We start from the raw sequence: 19754 nt of genomic DNA, 5'->3' as shown, positions 1-19754 counted from the left end.
AATGATGATTAATACAGTTTTATGGGTCCTTGGCAGACAACTGGGTAGTGTTTGAGAAAACAACATGAAAAGTAACTATCTTGTCATAACATCCTCAGGCATTGGAAAGATCCTGGCTTGCTTCCACACGACAGACTAATTGAAGATGTAATACTATTCAAATGCAGCCCACATTAAGCAGATTAAAAACACATTAATTGAAAGAGTTCAAAAAGAAATTTTAAATGGGAGCACGCACCACTGAGATCTCTCTGGTGAGATCCCATATGAACCTCTTAAACTGATGCTATTTCACATCTTCATCAAGGTCAAAGATCCAGCCAGCAGGTTGGCATAGCTAAAGCATATCAATTGTAAAGTGCCCCGTTCAGGCTGCATAGCCACCATCACACATAACCATCTTTGGTGTCTGAATGACCTTACATCCATTTGCAGCTGGGGTGACTGGGTGCAGACTTTGCCACAGCTCTGGGATGTGGCTTGCACTTTGCTTCCTTCCCTCCCACAGAAAGGCAGCGCTTTAATATGCAGTAACTGACAATCACCATACTTAAGTGCCTATGTCAGGATAAGAAGCCAACATCTGTAGAGGACACAAAATATACAGCAGTAAATAACATACTAGAGAGATACCTCCCACAGGACAACTTGGTTTGCTTGATGGAATGGGCTTATGGTAACTGCATTCAATTTGTCTTGGATAATGTAAAGGTCTGGAAAGAAAACTGTTGAGGAAAGAATGCGTCACTCTTGTTAGAAAAGAGACAACAACTCCAAGAGGAGCCCAAGTCAATGTAACCCAGTGAACATCAGCTTTCAGTTTAATTCTGTAGTCCAAAGATGTCCAAATCCTTGAATGATTAAGCTAAAGCTTACTAAACATATTGTGAGATGGGCATCACCTCTGCATTTGTATCGGTGAGATCATTTTTGAAAATCTGTTTAATACAGGTGACCACACTGCCAGAATGATGTTGAAAGAAAACTGAGAAGAGGGCTATAAAAATGAATCAAGGGCTGGAAAACATGCCTTGGGGTGAATGGCTAAAGAGACTCTTTCTGGATTGCATACTGAAAAAAGGCTAAGAGATTACTTGTTTCGGTATCTGAGACTACACAAGGAAGAGACTGCTGCTAACAAATAGCTCTTTATGTGAGAAGACAAAGGCATAAACAGAGCTTGTAGTTGGAAACTGAAATGAGACAGGCTTAGATTAAGTCATGACAACTGAACCATGAGAGTAAAAAAACGCTGGAGCAACTTACTGAGGCACACAGTGAATTCTCTGTCACTTCAGTCTGTGAGCAGATGCTGCACTGAAAATGTACAAATAATCCCAGTTTAGATCCACAGAGGTAACTCACCTTGTTCCTCAGCTCCACTAGTGAGAGAAACTGTGCTTGGCAAATAACTAACTCTCTTGTCTAGACAAACAGCACAAAATGGTTAGAAACAGATTCAAAGAGCTTTTGCTTCCTCATAATGATCAGGAAGCCGGAGTCCCAGCATTTTGGGTAGGGGGACTGGAGCACATAAGCTTCTACAAATGGTTTTAAAAAAACCAAAAAACCACTACCACAAAACCCAACCGTCTTTCCTCCTCTTTTTAAAACCTGTAGGTAGTTTCATTTGCATCTTTTCATTTATACATGTGAGTTCGTTCCTAGAAAGCTAATCAGAATGAAAACTTGCCCGTTTCCATGCATAAACTTGGACTTCTGCAAGGCCTCATTACAAGCAGCCTAAGGGGGAGAGAAAAATCCCCAAACCACAAAACCCCATTTTGAGAGCTGCTCTGTCTTCCTCTGACCCAGCCAACTGCCACCATCTTCTCATCCCTTTACACCCATTATGCTCTTTCCAGCAAACCACCTTAGATGGAGGGCTGCTCCCTTTTCCTCAAGCCCCAGTTCCCCATTTTACAGCATACCAGGATGTTGGCTAAAGGGCCTATATTATGCATAAGCTATGAACTCCTCAGAAAATCCCAGCAGACCTAGCACTATTAAGCCCATCTATATTGCATTAAGTTGTTATTAGCTACTGTATTCTAGCTTATGATTAGGACAGTAAAATATCTCTTTGCAATCAGCACTTGGTAAGGAAAATCCCTGTTCAGTGCAAATGCCACTATTATTTATTGTTCTCTTGACCTTAATCACAGCCACTGTCGGGAACCCCTGTTAGTTTTGGCACTCCAACCAATTCCTCCCATCAAATGCTTGGCTGAGTTGGGCCCAGAGTTGTAGCATAGTTGCCACGGACAAGATTTACAGCACTCGTTTCATCGGATGTGAGAGCAGGTCACAACAGATCAAGAGCCTACAAAGGGTCGGATGGAGTGGCCTTCAGTTGCCATTTTTTCTTTAGCCAGGAGGGATTTATCCCAGATGCTTCTTTGCCACAGAAATGGAGTCCTTTTCAGTCTCTTCTACACCCCATTCATCCCCTTGCAGCTTGGCAAACAAGCAAACAGTCTCAGAAGTCGGCTTCCTCCCAGTCAACAGTAATGAAAAATTTCCATGGTTTCCTGTGGTTACACACAACCCTAGAAACAAGGACTCCAAAATCACACAAAATGCAACAGGTCTGCATACAACTAGGACATTTAAGCACGTCTGTCGATTCTAGGGACCAATGATCGTTTTCCAGGTTCATCACTGGGTTCATAAAAGAAAACCAACTGTTTTACCTCAAGTCCTGGAGGCCAATTAAATTCGAATAAGAAGCAAAAGCTGAGATAAGGTAGGAGTGTGTGCACACACATGCTTATTTGTGTTTGCAATAGAAAGGCAAAGAGGAATGGAAATCAGGAACTATGTGAAGTGAAATAGGGTGAGAGGGGTACATGTGGGAAATGTGATCTCTGCTCATTGAGAAAACACTGTTTCCTGGCTTCAAAGAAAAAACAGTTTATTTCCCAGAGACTGGCCCAAGTGGAAAAGCACAAACTAGTAACTGAACAGTTGTTTCCCCACAGAAAGCTCCAAAAAGTGCCTATGCCCTTCCTAAAAACTGAACCCTCAGCCTCCCAATACAGTGTCCTAGCACAGAACTGGCAGCAGGAAGACCCACTAGGATGCAGAGAAGCCTCAGCACCTCTAAAATTTAATTCACATGCAAACAGTTTCCCTATAGGAGTGAATGTAACTGGTGCTGTTTCAGAGCTTGGGGTCAGGATAGTCATGGCTAATTAAAATTCAGAACCACCCCAGGATGCTCCATTTCCCATTATGGCTTCCATTCATATCAGGAGTGTCTCAGGGTCTTCCCTGCATAAGCCCCCTCCCCAAAAGTGACATCGCTATTCGGTGTGTTGCCTCCACATGCCTGCCACGGTCCTCCAACAGGGCTGGAGGAAATAGCTCTGCTCTAGTGCCAGGGTGCAGGGAGTAGGTGAGGAATAGCACGGGAGCCAGCTCCTGTGCCCTCACAGGTGCTGCTTGACATGGTTTATGGACCAAAAACAGTAGGAGAAAAGCAAAGGTATAGGCACAATGCCATGGCACCGCATAGCTCTCTCTGGGAAAGAGGCTGGGGGAAAAGAGCCTCTGCTCCCCTGGCACAGGTCCTGTATCAGGTCTGATGCCCTGTGCTCCCCCTGCAGGTGTGGGCAGCTGTTTTCATCTCTCTGTGCTTCAGGCGTTCCTGGGGAGGCTGAGAGTTATCACGAGAAGATGAATTGCTTTTTTTTGCCTGGTGGGTGTCTTCCTGGTTCCCCCAGTGAGTCCTGGTCCATGGCATCTCTCTCCCCCACAGATGGGCACTCAACATGCTTATTTCCTGGTCATCAAGAGGCAAAATTTGATAGGGACAGGGCATTCCCTTTTTTCCTCTCTTGTGACCCCAGCCAGGGGGGTCCCATTCTCTTAGTTCTCCTATCCACAGACAAGAGCCCTAAAATTTTTTTTCAAATATAGCCACTACATTGAACCCATGCAAGCAGGTACCATTTTCTCCCTACCGCATTCCCCATAAACTAATATCCCAGTCCTGTCTATCACCTCTGGCAGAGAATATCCTGCCACTCCACGCTCCAGGATCCATGGCCGCTTCTCTGCCTTGGTCCAGTTCCCACATGCCCTGGATACGTACTAGCGCTGTGCAGACCAAGAGAGGAAGCTTGGCAACAGCTGCCATGCCAAGCTCACCATCTCTGACCTGTTGACTGGAGGTAAGAACATGGTAGAAGTACTCACAGTGCATGTTAAAGAGGAACCTGTGTTACATTGCCATGCAAACAGAAGCAAAGCCAGGACAACCTCTCCCTCCAGTCAGGCTGCCTCAATGCAGTCTGGGTACCACCAGCTGTATCACAGTTTGGAGATCTTTGATACAGGTGGTTTCACCTCTGGCCTAAACCCAGAGAACAACAACAGGGCTTAAAAGCAAAGTGGTTTCTTCAGAATGCCAAGATGGGAAGCACTGGGAAAGCGTCTGACAGTAGTATGCTCCTGGCAGCAGTATGCTCCTGGGGCTTGAAGACAAGGACACGCTTGGGTGAGACCCAAACATGCACAGTCTTGCAGGATGCCCAGCACAAAGCGTTTGAGAGGATTCTGGAGTTGTTTTTTATCCCAACAAGTTGATGTATAGCTAGGTCCTGCAGGGAAAATAGCTGCCATGGCAGGAAAACCTTAAAAGGAGCGTCTGAATTAGAACAGTATGAGATGTATTCAGCCCTGAAAGGGCCACGGTAGGTGAGCAGTTGTCCACAGAGAGATGACCAAGAATGTCTGACATCCACTGTGTCCATACAGCTCTTGTCTCTCCTTTCCTGACAAAACTGTATAGCTTGGCTGTCTGTCTCTCTCTTGATAAAATTAAGTTATTTTTCCTGGAGAGTCTGGCCAAAAACCAGGATAATGGCAGCTTGTGGAAAGTGTATTTGTTTCTCCCAACAATATCTGAGAAATGGATTAGCTGATTTAAACCAGTTCTCTTCTGAACAAACAAATTCATCTCTCTAGGCGAGGAGCTCTCACACAAGCTTTTACTCAGCCTATCATTACAACGGCAGAGGTGTTTAGAGACAAGCAATGAGCTGCACAAAGGCTGAACGGCAGTGCAGGCAGGCTGCAATCTCATGTAGCAGACCCAGGTCCCCTCTTCAAGTAGGGCTCCCACCTTCCTGATGCACATATCTGGGTATCATCCTCGCTTCTTTCACGGTCACTTACCCAGGGGACAATGAGGAGGCCTCCTGGTACTTTGCATCTGACGTGTGGTGCCACCAAGGAAACATGCCAGCTTTGCAAAATCTGCTCCCCAGCCTCTACTGCTCCGGCGAATTCTCCCTGCCATCTGGGCCTTTTGCTTTGTATCTCAAGTCTCCTATATCCCCTGGCCACCACAGTGTGCAGACATGCTCTGTCAGACCAATTTCAATCAAAGAGGTAAATCGGAAAAGCTCTCAGGGTGCAAGGGAGACTTTCCAAGAAAATCTCTGTGAGTGGCAGCACATAGAAACCTTCCCCACAAGGCAGCAAGCAGAGAAGAGACCAGAGTCCTGCAGAGCAAGTCCTAACTGCTGCACACTGAGAGGGAAAAGTCAGGCCAGCCAAAGTTCATACAATCGCTTTACCCTGTGAAAGATGTTTTCCTCCAAAGCTGCATACACCAAACGCTACAAAAAAGCGGCACCGTGAGTCCTGGGGCTTTATTCCGCAGACATAAAGGTGGTCACAAAGAAGAAGGTTTTAGCCAAGCGTCCTTAGCCTGTCAGACTACCTGCCCCTCAATGCCACGAGGCTGGCGGGAGGGCAGCGCCAACAAGTCCTAGACAAACAGGAGCCATCCTCTTTTCAGCTACATTTGGTACAACCCCATCTTAAGACCAAATCCAAAACCGGTGTAAGTGCTGTCCCGGCCTCTGTCTGCCAGGCCTCAGGACCAATAGATGGTAATTGTTAAAACAAATCTGAGGCCAGCTAAGCCTCTGTGGCTGTTACTGTGCTCTGAACTACGGCCATTTGGGTTTACAGCCGTGACTGAGTAAAACTGATTCCTCCTCCAGCCTGTCCTTAGACTGACAACTCTAATTAGCTGTTAGCGGCCCAGGCACTGGGAAGCAGCGTGAGCAATCCTAACGCCGTATCGCCGAGGACAGGGCTACGTGCACAAGCACAAGCTCTAAGCAACTTAATCCCAACCACAATACCGCTAGCGGAAAGTGTGTTGACAGGAACTCAACTCTCCGCTCTTAACGGGAGGAGTGGGGGGGTTCTGTGTATTGATAGAAACATAGAAATAATGTGTATACTTTCAGCTTAGTCACACAAACCTCCGTACAACAAATTAGGGGATAGACAGGGAGCATTTCCATCAAAGTGGGACCAAAGATCAGGTCAGAATTTGTTCAGACTGGTGGTTTGAGATCATGCCCATGACTACAAATGGCTTTCTTCTTTTCATTAATGAAAGCCTCCAGGTTTGCAAACACTGAACTTGCAGAAGGCACAGTTTTCCTGTGACTTTCAATACCAACACACCTTCACCAGAACATCATTCTTAAGCCTCTGATGGTTTAAAATGAACCAGAGCATCCCAGAGCTCTGGTTGGTATGAGAGCCTGGGGTTTCCCTCTCTTGGGAGCAAGACCTGTACCATGTAGAACAGCGGTATTGAAGCATGCATGGAAGGGCAGGAAAGCCTCAGCTACTGCAAGGGTAGGAGGGGAAAAAAAAAATAAAATAAAAAATCACCTTCTGTGCCCAGGTTAGCTCCTGAACTGTGCTCCTCAGCTTGGAGGAGGGTGTCAGGATGGACTTCACTGATGAAAATAATAAAAAAAAAATAAAACAGTCACTATTAATAAATACACCCAGAAATGAAACCAGCCAAGTCTAAAATTCCTAGCAGATGGCTCCATACTCCAGCTCACACGGCCAAGGAGCAAGACAGATAAGCCAGCTCAGTCACAGATATGGGTCAGCTCTGGCCATAGACAGTCTCATTTTTCTTAGACTTCCTTCATATAGGTAGGGAGAGCTGCAAGGAGCTCTCAGGAGCCAAAAGCCCAGTCCTAGCCACTCTGAAGAAACATCTCCATGCCAGGAGCATGTCTCAAGAGCGCTTTTAATGGAGCAGTTAATATCCAAGCTTATGTTTTAGAGGGGGCAGGGCGCCAGCAAACAACACTGACATTGAGCGATGGCTTCAACAGTTGATCGAAACACTTTAATGCATTTCCATTTCCAGCTGTGTGGGTCCAGCAATGCTTCTTACTTATTTACAGTATCATCCCCTCCTTTCTTCCCTGCTCTTCTGTTTGCTACATAGATAACAGGGGAAATTGATGCTGACTGTTGCCTGCCTGATGTACAGCATTGCCAATGGGTTCAGCAGGATTTTAAGGAGGAATGAGTCAACAATGGATAACCAGGAATAACATTTGCCAGCGTGTGAGCTTGAATAGGAAAACATATCTGTGCCCACCTGAACATTAGTTTAAGTGACAAGGGCAACAGATGCCCCAGCAGGACGTCTTCTGGATGCATTCCAGGTCAGGGCAGAGCCAGCCCTGCTGGTCACTGGTCCTGTGGCAATACCTATGTCTAGGACTATGTAATGTCCTGTCCTGTTAATCATGATAACTGCCTCTCCAAAGAGAATGACAGTCTACTTCCCTGATTATGCCCAATATTCACTATACTTTGAAGATAAAATACTATAATCCACCTGCTGCTTAATGTGGCAAAACTCTACTTAAGGGCATAAGCCTAATCCTTTGGAGATCAATCCCAGGTGGCTGCGGACTATTATTTTGGATCCAGAAGGGGCCAAATTTGCAGGCCCTGTTGTTTCAGGAAAGGAGACACTCAGGTTAATTCCTTTTCTAGTCTTTCTTCCTGCCAAGATTTCACCTGCTGTGTGACCCAAAGACGAGAAATAGGATCAGCTTTCATATTTGATTATCCAAAATAAGGTCAACCCTATGTAAATATCTCCTCTTCCCTCTTTCCTTCTTTCTCTGGGCACTTAGAGACACCAAAACTTCTGCCAAAGACAAAAATGGCACCAGCAAAAGTCTGCTTATCCAGTCATCAGAATTCGGTGAACTAATTAATGTCTCTCAATAGGGGAGATAGAGTTGCTCTGCTACTAGGCTTTGGTGGTTATCCAGAGAGGGAGAACCCATTCAGGTGATTGAGCAAGGGCCTGAGACAGCAAGCAGTGAGTGCTGTGAGGGAAGATAAACCTATCTGTGGGAAAATACCGGAGTAGAATACAGGTGTGATGAGGAGGGCAGGGTTGAACTGGACTTTGACTGAGCTATCCAGTAGTTTCTGACATGCTGTTCAGGACTGACAAAGCATCAGAGCTGACACAATGGCATTCAAGCGGCATAATGTACTAGGATTGCAACTTACACCACACTGTTGTATGAGGTTCTGCCATTCACCATGATAAGACAGTCATCTCAAAGGCCAGTTCTAGCAACAGCTAGAGTTCAGAGTCACTACTAATCTTTGTGATTTATGGAAATGCTATTTTGACCAGGCTTTTAGGATACATGGCTAATATATTTTTTTGCAATTTGTTATAAGGTACTTGCTAAATTTGTATCTAGGTAGCATCCTTTTCAGTGATTCACACATACACACTTTCTTTCTTTCCTCCTTTCATATATATTGGCTCAAATGTCACTTTGGATTCCAAAATACAGAGTACTGCACATTTTCAAGCCCAGTGTGTGTTTTACAGCCTTACGCTACCTCACCTATACAGAGAGACCCAGCCCTGATTTTAAACCCACCTCTGCAGAGGATTCATTGTTCTGCTGGGATTTTTCTTGAGCGAGTACCTGGTCCTGAAAAAAGCCTTGAAAACAGCATTAGCAATAGCATTGATATTATTAACAACAGCACTTTGCCCTTCTGTTACAATCTTTCTATTTCAAGATTTCAAAGTGCTTGTTTGTTATGCCTCACAAATCCTTGAAAAGGTGGGTCAGTTTTATTCCTGTTTTGAAGATACAGGAAAAAACAACAAGAAACTGTCACTCCAAGTGGTAGCCAGATTCCCAGGAGTTCTGACAAGCCCAATTTCTCGCTCTAACCAGTATATAACATTTCTTCATCCTAACCACAGAGCTATAAGGCTGCAAGGACTTTCATGAACTTATTAATCTTCCAAAGCTCTACAGTTCAGACCAAGAAGTCCAGGGAACAGACCATCCAGCCTGTCAGAGAGCTGATGATAGACGATTACAGCTCATAAGATAAAAGGAGAGCAACTTTTTCTGCTTGCAAAATACAAAAAATAATAAAAAGCCCAAACACTTTTTTTTTTTTGACAGCTGACTTGTTCTTTCTGTCTTCTCATTCTCTTTCCACTACTGCAGTGCAGTTGGCAAAGCCTATTTCTGGGATAGTTTGTTACAGTACAGCACTATATGCATGAGGGTGAGGGGAGAAAAAGAAAAGAAAAGAGAAACACAGAAACAGGTTCTGACATCTAATCAGATCTGCTGTATTGATTTTGCAACTTTAGCTTTGGAGCAAATCAGAGAAACAACCACATTATCACCCAGAATTCGCTCTTCCCTTGAGTGAGCCAGTTCAAAAGGAGCTCACACTGATGCATAAACAGGCACTCCTGCACACACACACACACACACACACACACACGTGTGCAAGGACGTGTGGACGCACACCCCACCTAAGCAGCTCTCTGGTGGGATGCAGGGGCTGGGGGAGGTGGGGGAAGTGCTCATCACAGAGGCTGCAGGAGCCACACGATCCCCATTTCCAACAAGATGAGAATTCCAGAGCAAGCCACCAGACTAATGAGCTACCCATGCTGGAGAGCAGTGTTTCAATTAACCACAGCGGCCCCCGCCGTGGCACCCACTTCCTTCCAGCTGCGTGAACAAGGAGGAGAGGGATAAACAGGGACTGTGTTGTTTGCTGGGTTTTTTGCGCAGGGGGAAAGGAGGGAGCCTGTAAAGGGGATGAGGGCAATTCTTGCCCTACTTTCTTGCTACGCAGTTTGTTTTTCATGCTGATGGAAGGAGCAAATTGACAGCAAATTTGAAAAAAAACCAGAGCTGCCTGCTCAGGCATAGAACAGGCAGTGCCAACGTGAGCTCCTTCCTCAGTTTCCAGGTAGGAGACAGCAGCTCAGGTGTACAAATGCTCAGTATGCACCCAGCTCCAACTAAGGGTACACAGAACTGATGGAGAAGGGAAGAGGGATGTTTAGGTGGGCTGCTGCACAGACTGTGCCACTGTTACTTGAGTGAGATCACAATAAAGCATTGCTTGGCCTTTGGGAGAGCTATAGGAACAGTATGTTGAGTTGTTCTTTACACAGAAGTTCATCACATCTTTGCCTTCTTGGGTGTCACATCAAGGGTTCTGCCCCAGAACTTTTTCTGGCTTGTACCCATCGTCTTTCTTGTGTGGGGAGTCATGTCCTCCCCCTCCAGCCCAAGATTCAGGACTGTGATTCCCCTCCAGGTCACCTAGTAAGCCTGAATTCATCCCAGGCTTGGCACTGCTGCTCCCTCTGCAGGGGCAATGAGGGTCAGCGAGGACCAGATAGCTTTCAAACACCACACTGGGGACACCAGCAGGTCTGATGGTTTTTTGCTCGAGTGAGATTTTGTTGCATCTCCCATCACTTCTTAGGGTGACCAAGAGTCACCCCTCCCTGCCATGTCCTGTCATGCATTGTATGCCTGTCCCAGCCTGCCTTCCAAACCAGCTTGAACTGCCATATATTTCCACCCTGCTTGAGGGAAGCTTCTCCACACATACCTACCTGCATGGAAATCTGCACACATTTCACTGACCTCATCCTGTAATTTAATTCCTGCCATGCTCCTGAATGGAAAGAAATAGTTTTAAAAGGGGATCTTCAAATACTCTAAGTGCCTGCAGGATTTGGCACATGTCCATTACTGCTGTGCTCCCAACAGTTCACTTCTGTCAGCAGTGCATCTGGTTGGCTTCAGCCAGGTTAACTGCTTCGTTCTCACTTCTTTTCTTCCCAGGGAGTGAGCCTGGGAGGAGCATGGCAGCGTGTCTAATGACCGCTGCTGTGCTGTGCATGGAGGCTCGTCAGTCACAGCCCAGAGGCAGCATGCCTGGGTGCAAACTAACCTGCTCCCTACCCATTCCGCTCCTGCCAGGTCCGTGCTGCTCAGAGGACTCCGCAGGAGTTCAGCAATTACACTGTCCTGAAGGGATGAGGTCTGCAGGGAGTGCTACGCCTACAGTCGCAGCTCCTTCCAGACCAAGGCATTTTACCTAACTGCCTTCTCCCATCTGATTCAAAGTCTTGAAGGACAGAGCACAGACCCCCATGTGTCAAAACACACCTCAGCAGCATGGGAGCTGAGAAGGAGCTCACTTCTCCGGAGGGAGAAATGGTTGCAGGGAAAGGATGGAGACAGTCACCCAAAGCGCACACCAGCAGCATCCCTCCCTCTACATTCGTATTTATGCACAGATATCACCTTCAAGCGATGGGAGCATCACCCATTGCTGAAATCACTCAATACACCACATGCTAAGAATCAGTTTTCTGTTACTCACAGTTTTACTGCATGGAAACCATTTGGGATTATGCAGCCCATATGAGGGTCTGCATAGCGCTGCTTTTCAGGCAAAATGGTTCAGGCATGTTGAGAAATAACAATCAGGGTAACTAAGTTGAAGAAAGGGTTATGGGGTGAAAATGATCTATATAACATTCATTTGCTACCTTTTGAGTGCTCGGCCTTACAATCTTACTAACGTATGCTGAAGACATTTTACATATATATAATGCATACAAACACACACCTGGTAAAGCTGCTGTTCTGTGCTCATCCACTGGTAGGGAAATGGAAAGCGTTCTGTACAAACACACACCACACCCCTCCCTTCCACTTGCAACATGCTGACCATACAGTATCCTGCCCTTAGCTTTGTGTAGCCAATCCAATTAAACTGTTTGAAGGTCCCCAGGCAAAAAGAGATGTGTCTGTTCAGCCCAGTAAGAAAGGTCAACTCTGCCTGAAAGCAGCACTGAGTGTGTCAACCCTGCTTAGCCCACAGGCTTTTGTGCACACAGGCATTCAGAGAGGTGCTCCGGTACTGTATAGTTATACTCACACTGCACATTGAGCTGCACCAGGGCTTCCCGGGGTCTGATGTTAAAGCCATTGTACCTGGCTGTCTGACACTTATAGGTCCCGCTCATTTCTCGGCTCACACTCTCCAGGCGCAGCTTCCCATCGTATGTCTCCATCGTCATTGTCCCTGAAGGCATGGGGGTTTCCTTATCTACCCGGGACCAGATGATGGGTGGCTTGGGCTTCCCTCGAACCTCGCACTGCAGCTCAGCCCGGGAGCCCTCCCGGACGGTGATTGTGGACTGACCCTTAGGGACACTGATGGTTGGTGGCACTAAAAGGGAGACAAGAAGGGAAACGTTTTACAGCGAGTTTCCAGCAAGCAAGGCATGTTCTTGAGATGCTTGTGTTCGAGTCACACCAACAGCCCTGAACTCCAAAGGTTTCTACTTGACACAGTGCAACCCCTATAGGAACACACTGCCCCTGTAAGACATCCTACAGGGTCTGGAGTTGCAGGGCACCAAGAAAGATCCAACAATATATCTCAATGCTAATGGCAAGTACTAGCTCTACTGGGACATTCTCCCAGCTCCCACACCTCTGATTGCAAAAAAGCTGTCCAGCAGCAGGGCTAGCACAGAGGAACCCAAAGGCAAAAGCCTCTTTGATCCATTTCTCCACTTCCAGTCAGTGAATTTCCCAAATGAACTGCAGTCTTTTGGCCAAGAAATAGAAGTCATATCTGCCAAGGTATCTACTTCACTTCTACAGGTCAGACCGAAACTAAGACTTATAGTCTTAGGCCTTGTAGATCGCATCTCCAGCCTTATCAGACATCCAGAGTTCCTGTTCACTTCTAAACCACAGAGAGGAGCCAGCTCTGTTAATTGCCTTTGCTTACTTTACATTGAGATTCACAGTGCACTAGTTATCTCTGGCTCACTTGAGCAAGACATGGGTCCCAGCAAAGATCAGTTCTGGCATCCCTTCCATGCCAGGCTGGGAACAGCTCACCCAGCAGAACTGCTGCTGAGCTGGGGGTAGAGCTGGAGGCACAGTAATGCTCAAGAAATATCCAGCTATCAACTGACAAACAAAACTTTGCTGATAAATAAAGCTCAAAAGAAACCCAATGACAGCAGCTAAAGGTTGCAGAGGTGTTGGTGGGAAGAGGTTTCTTGTTCACGTCCCCAACTCCACCAAGAACCGAGGAAGGGGATGTTTGTGCTAAACCCCATGTAATATTGCAATTTTATTTGTATTAGGCTTCAGAGTTAACAGTTCAACTGAGGTAAATAGGGCCATAATCATTTCCTGAAAGCTTCTCTTTCAGCCCTTCCTGCTGATGGTGGCGACGCTTGGATTGACACTTCCATAACCGCAAGGGCCATGTACTTTGTTTCCATTTAAATCAAAGTTTAGAACTACAGAGGCTGTAACAAGCTGGTCTGACCAATGTTAGCTCAATTCAACTCCAGCAAAGGAGAGTGTGCTACAGTAATTGCACACGTTACAGCCCACAGCTGCTTTAAGAGCAAATTTAGGACGGCTCCAGCCTAATTTCCCTCTGCAGTGACCTCCCTATGCAAGAGGGAGGCCACATTTTCAATTTGCAGGTCTCCTGTGGGGTGGGGAATCTCATCCCACCCTGTCCCGCACAGCGCGAAGGGGTGACAGCACTCTCGGCGCTCAGCACTGCCAGCAGCTGCTCACCCGGCAAGAGGCAATTTTCTCCATGGGTAAAAGCTGTAAATTGCATTTGAAGATTTTTTTTTTAAAGCTGTTTCCTCAGAGCTGCTCAGTGGAGGCAGCCTCCTTGGCAAGCTCAGCCTTCGCTCAACAGGGAAACATGCAGCCACTGCTGCCGCCTTCCTGCTTTGATCCTGAAGTCTGGGGAAAACCCACTGGGCTTTTAGGCGAGAACCACATGTCAGAGGCAGCTCGTGTCTGTTTGTGGGGATGCTGCAACGCTGGACAGCCTCAGCTGCTGCATGAAGGGCCACTCCAGCGGGGACGGCCGTTTTCATTCCCTGGGTTACAAAGTGGTCTTGCTGGTGCAGGATGCCAAAGAGAGGTATCAAAACACCCCAGCCTGCCCTCCTGTCCTTCCCCGTCAGCAGCATCTGCATGAGCATGTAGGGCTCACCCTCCACTAGCCGGGCCAGAGCACGGAGCAACCTGCCACCACGGACACCGTAGTGGCCTACTGGTGCCTGGACAAACACCTGCACCAACAGACACTGCCCAGCCTTTTGGTGGGATCATCCAAGGTCTCCCAGCCCTTCACCACCTCCTACCCTTGCAGTCTTAAACACAAATGCACTCTGCCATCTAGTGATCTTGGGCAAAAAGGATTGCTCCTGGTGGCAGCAGCCACACAAGGTCAGGAGAGCCAGCTTTGCACCAGGGTTGGGGGGTTCCCCAGGTTTTATTCTCTGCTGGTACAACAGGGATGGTGTCTGCTGGCATAGAGAGAGGCCTGCTTGCCAGGGCTGCCAGCAGAAGGGAAGCACCACCCTTCAGTGTTTAGTAGGTCCATGGCACAGTCAAGGCTCGGTCTCCAGCTTGCTAATGAGCACTGGGCATAGTCCCATGGCAAGCAGGCTGGCTCCAGTGTTTCTGCTGGAAGACAGGGGCTTCCCAAAGCATCAAAAGCAGTCACAGCACCTTCTGCTGGGAGGCTGAAGCAAGCAATGTCCAGAAGCAAGACTAGGATCAGCCTGACCAATGGATCCAGCACAATCAGGGACTGAAAAGAAACTCCAGTTTCTTCTGGAGGTTCAGGAACCTGAAGGTTCAGGACAAAATCTGTGGGCAGCTGGCCCCCTCAGGAGTCCTCACCAGATTAGTATCCCAATGCTGCTTTGTGCCATACCCTTAAGGTCCTGGAAAGGCAGCAAGATGACATGGATGTAATGGGGACGAGAGCTCAACCAACCACTTCCCCAGAAGCAAAAAGGCAGCCCTGAGACCCTGCATTTCAGTCCCCACGGTGACAGACAAACACACTTACAGATTAGTCCTGTCCTCACCAAGCCATGGGGTGAAGCTTTGACCCTGATTTTAAAGGGGGGAGGCATTTATAACACTTGGACTCCTACAGAGAGTGCCCAAGACGGATTGCAATTGCAATCCAGTAAACATTAAAGATCTTCACACAATTTGCTATGACAGATGGTACCAATCTCCTGGCCACAGCTCTGAAAAAAGGGACATTCCTCATAAGCAATGCCAAAGAGAGGAAAGAGCAGCTTTCTTTCTCTTTTACTCCCTTATAAGCAAAGGGACGTTTGAAATTTGGTGAAATACCACCCCCTCTTTCTTCCTTCACAATTTGGAGGCTTCTTTGAATAATCACACTCTAAACTTGTCTCTGGAGCTTTGACTGGGCTGCACTTTGGACTTTTCATAGGGAGAAAACATAAAGATCTGCTTGGTGCACAACACATCTGGCAGAGGATCTGTAACTATTACTCATCTCCAGTCTCAGCCAAATGCTTGCCTGAGGATGTGATAATTTTTCCCACTGGGATTTAAGACACTCATGTGAGGTCCTTCAAAAAAGGCAGAGGGATGGGGGTGGGGGACAGCTAGTGATGCCAACCACTCCCTTGGGGTCCCCAGCTGCCACAGAGAGCCTCACCTGTCTCTGAGGAGATGTTCACCTCCACACTGAGGTCAGGAATGGGTGCTCCCTGGAAGGTAGCCACACACAGGTAGGTGCCGTAATCACTGAACCTCAGGTCGATAATCTCCAAGCTGCAGGTCACAGGTGGGAGCTCAGGGTCATTCCTGGTGATGAGCAACCGGTCTGAGAACCTGGCTGGTTTCCCGTTCTTGTACCAGGAATAGACAACCTTCTCCTGGGGGACGGCATCCACGTGGCAAGAGAGCTTCAAGTCCTGCCCTAACTGGATAGTCTCGCTCTCTTTGATCACATCAGGGGTGATTTGGAATGTGGCATTCTTCATGGCTGGGACAAACATGAGTGCAAAACTGGTTAGGGACAGTAAAGTGTCTTGTGTGGGACAGGACAACAGCTCTTTGCTCCTCAGGAAGGCAACATGTCCATGCAAAACGTGCCTCAAGACCTCCCCCAGTTATGTTCCCACAATAGATCCCCAGGGCTTTACATCTGGCAGTCTGGGATCATTCTCTAGCCCAGGACAGTACTACAGCCTGGGGTGAGACTGCAAGCAGTGCTAGCACAGCTGCTGGCCTGGGAGCAAAGAAGCTTGCACAACGACTTCTCCAGAATACTAATCTCTGCTACATTCACCCTCCACATTCACCCTCAGCTGTACAAGAACAGCCAGGAGAAATGCAAATCTAGCCCCTCCACCCTGAAAACCCATGCTGTGGAGAAAAAGAGCAACTTACACCGCACCAGCAGGTTCACTGTCTTCTTTGCTGGGTTCCCTACGTTGTTGATGGCTGTGCAATTGTAGTAGCCCGAGTCCTCCACGCGGATCCTCCAGATAGTGAGGTTGCCTCCTTGCACAAGGCTGTTGGGAGGCATTGGGCCAGGAGAGTGAGACCAAACCACCTCTGGCTGTGGGTCACCGCCCATCAGAGAACACTGCATAGTGATGTTGTCACCAGGGTTGACCACCAGTGTCTCATTGACAGACAGCTTCAGAGCAGGTGGGGCTGCAAGAGTACAAAGAAGGACACTTTGGAGCTTGAAAAAGACCCACCAACTTGCCTGTGCACAGCTTCATACTTTCTAGGATTTGTTCTTGAAGACGGCTGGTTTGAGTAGGGAGAGCTGGATGGATCCATGAATTCATTACAAATACAAGGTGTTGGTGAACCTAAAGCATTATCATTACCATGTCTTTGAGTTAGAGCACCCTGCTCTGTTATGGTTAGGAAACACTGCAGGCAGGACCTCACACCGCCCCAGAATGGAGGTCACACCTAAAACACTCCACCGCTAGTGCTTAGGATTGGGGCACAAGCTAGGTATGTTATTTTAGCAATATTTACAGAATCACAGAATCACTAAGTTTGGAAAAGACCTGTAAGATCATCAAAGTCCCACCATCAACTAACACCACCATGCCCACTAAACCATGTCCCACAATACCACGTCCACACGTTCCTTGAACACCTCCAGTGAGGGTGACTCCACCACCTCCCTGGGCAGCCTGTTCCAGTGTCTCACCACTCTTTCTGTAAAGAAATTTTTCCTAATATCCAGCCTAAACCTCCCCTGGCGCAACTTGAGGCCATTTCCTCTTGTCCTGTTGCTAGTCACTTGGGAGAAGAGACCAACACCCACCTCTCTGCAACCCCCTTTCAGGTAGTTGTAGAGAGTGATAAGGTCTCTCCTCAGCCTCCTCTTCTCCAGACTGAGCGCAGGTTCTCTAGGCTTAGGACTCAGGTCAGAAGAAAAGCCTGATGAACCCCCTTTGCACAGGTAGGAGTGGCAACCAGACAAAATTTGGCAGTGGAAAACCCAAGGCTAGAGGCTTCTTGACTCCTGATGCAAACAACTGCAGCAAGGCAGAAGTGTAATGGAAAGCTGCTGTGGCTCTGCATTACTTACCTACACTGCACCCAGCCCACTCGCGTGCAGACACCACAGTGCCTTCTGTTCTCCTTGTGTGCAACTCCCCTGACTCTAGACAGGCCCTGCAGAAGCATCACTGGAGAAAAGGCTCAAGTGGTAGCTCCTACTACAGCACCTGTGTCTCCTTTGCTGCAACACTGTTGTATGAATCACAGTTAGTCTACTTATGCCTTGGACAGAAACAGCACACTGGACTGAGCCCCGAGGAAGGGAAAAAAAAAAAAAAAGGCAGGAGAACAAGAGATGCATTGTCATAAGGCATGGGAAGTTGCAACCATGGATTGAGCTTAGCATCTCAGGACTCGATCCAAAGCATGGTGGGAAGCTCACTGGGATGTCAGCGTTTGCTGGACGATTCTCACAATCAGGGCAGGTTAGGCAGAGCACCAGGTGCATGCCCGGTCATAGCCTGCTCCTTCTTCCTGACCACCAGAGCTCTACCCTGAAGGAGAGGTAAAGGAGAAAGGATAGGCTCAGAGGAGCCTGCTTGAACCCAACAGCTGTTTGTGTTCAAGGACAGTTGGGATTAAACCACTCCTTCCATACAGAGATGCCATCCCAAGAAGTTGTTTTGGGGAAGGTTTACCATTAGAAAAGGACCTCAGCTATCCCATGATACACCTCTCCATCTCTTACACCCAACTAGATGTCTTTGAGAGGTGAAGCCTTTGCCAGGCCGCTGGCCCTTGCAGCTCAGAGCCTGACACAAAGGACCAGGACCTGCCTGCACCACAACAGACCATGAACAGCAGCGCTGCACCCGCTCTTAACCTCCTTCACCTCCACAGGTGTCAAATACACTTCTCTATAGACCTGGGAGCTATAGACCATGTTCACAGGGATTGTCTTTCATGCACAACTGAACAACTGGGACTGTTTCAAAATGTCTAGACAACCTCTTCTTTGAATACTGTAGTACCTGTTTTGGTTTATTTTATTTCTGCACCCTTCTCACTACATACCCCTCCAGGAACTGATCCAAAAAACTGCCCTTTGTATTCTCTATTTCATCCCATGAAAAGCCTTTTAAAAGCCCTTGTCAGCACCATCGCTGGCTCCATCCAGACAGAGCTGAGAAAGCAGCAGTCCCCAGCACAAAGGCGGGGAGTATGTTTTAAGTAACAGCCATAATAATGCAAAATAAGACATTGTTCCATATTCATGAAGCCTGATTTAACAGCATCATTATTTCTGCCTCTTCTCTCCCTGGACCCTGCGTTAATGAGCTGTGCTGGATTTGTGTTGGATCTCTGAATTACAGCTCATACAAACAGGGCGAGGAGGACTGCTCTCTCCTCAGCACCAGTGCCATAATTTAGCAGCACAACTACTGCCATGCTGGGGTATTGCTTTGGTGCACTGAATCAAATGTCCTCTCCCTGGCCACGGCACATACTATTTGTACCAGAGGTGGCCAGCTGTGCCTAAGGAAGAAGGTTGCTCCTCTGCCACCTGCACCGGTCATTTTGAGGCCAGTGGTTGGAGTTCTTGAATTTTGGGAGGCCACAGCCTGCACTCAGAGCCTTTGACAGGTCTCTTTGCTGGAGTCTTGGAAACAATATGCAAGGATTAATGCGCACTATTTGGCAAAAGAAGGATTTGTATGTCCTCTTCAAGCTCCAGGTGGTGTCATGAGACTCAGTGAAGCACAGGAATGCAATAGCTCAACTCACCGTGGTCGGGCAGGACACATTCCTGTCACTAACAGGCTGTCAGATGAGCATAGCTGATACCAAATAGCTGTTCCTGCCTTCTGACATTGAACTGGTCTCAGGTTCACAGGACACAGACAAGCTGACAGATGCAGCATCTTGGCCTGGGAATCTCTACCCATCCCCTCAGAGCCAGAGAGAGGCTGAGACCAGCCTATGTCCAGAGAGAAGATGTCAGAGTTGGGGAGCACAAACCAGAGGTCCTGCAGGCTCAGGTTAAGAGTTAGGGGTCTTGTAGTGTTTGATGTGCACATTTCTTGACATGTTCAGCAGTGACATGTTCTGGGCAAGGCAACATGGAAAAAAAAGTGACAAGCTGGTGCAAGCACTGCATCAGGGCAGGTTGTGTGTGCATGCAAGAGGGAGGCAGGGAAACTGCAAAGCTGCCACCCGCACAGC

The 19754-nt window shown here is 47.6% G+C and overlaps 1 protein-coding gene across 1 annotated transcript in view; it reads right to left on the bottom strand.

Moving 5' to 3' along the window:
• The window catches only part of MDGA1 (MAM domain containing glycosylphosphatidylinositol anchor 1), a 145297-nt gene that overhangs the window by 64606 nt on the left and 60937 nt on the right, over positions 1-19754 (bottom strand). The window contains exons 6-8 of the mRNA XM_059835659.1: positions 16449-16718; positions 15712-16041; positions 12106-12399 (exon numbers count right to left, since the gene is read on the bottom strand). Coding sequence (XP_059691642.1) covers positions 12106-12399; positions 15712-16041; positions 16449-16718 — 894 coding nt within the window. The remainder of the gene's footprint in view (positions 1-12105; positions 12400-15711; positions 16042-16448; positions 16719-19754) is intronic.

Source organism: Gavia stellata, chromosome 2 (genome assembly GCF_030936135.1).
Source record: "Gavia stellata isolate bGavSte3 chromosome 2, bGavSte3.hap2, whole genome shotgun sequence".
Lineage (NCBI taxonomy): Eukaryota > Metazoa > Chordata > Aves > Gaviiformes > Gaviidae > Gavia > Gavia stellata.
The sequence above is the reverse complement of the archived record's forward strand: the minus strand, read 5'-3'. Positions and strand labels throughout refer to the sequence as shown.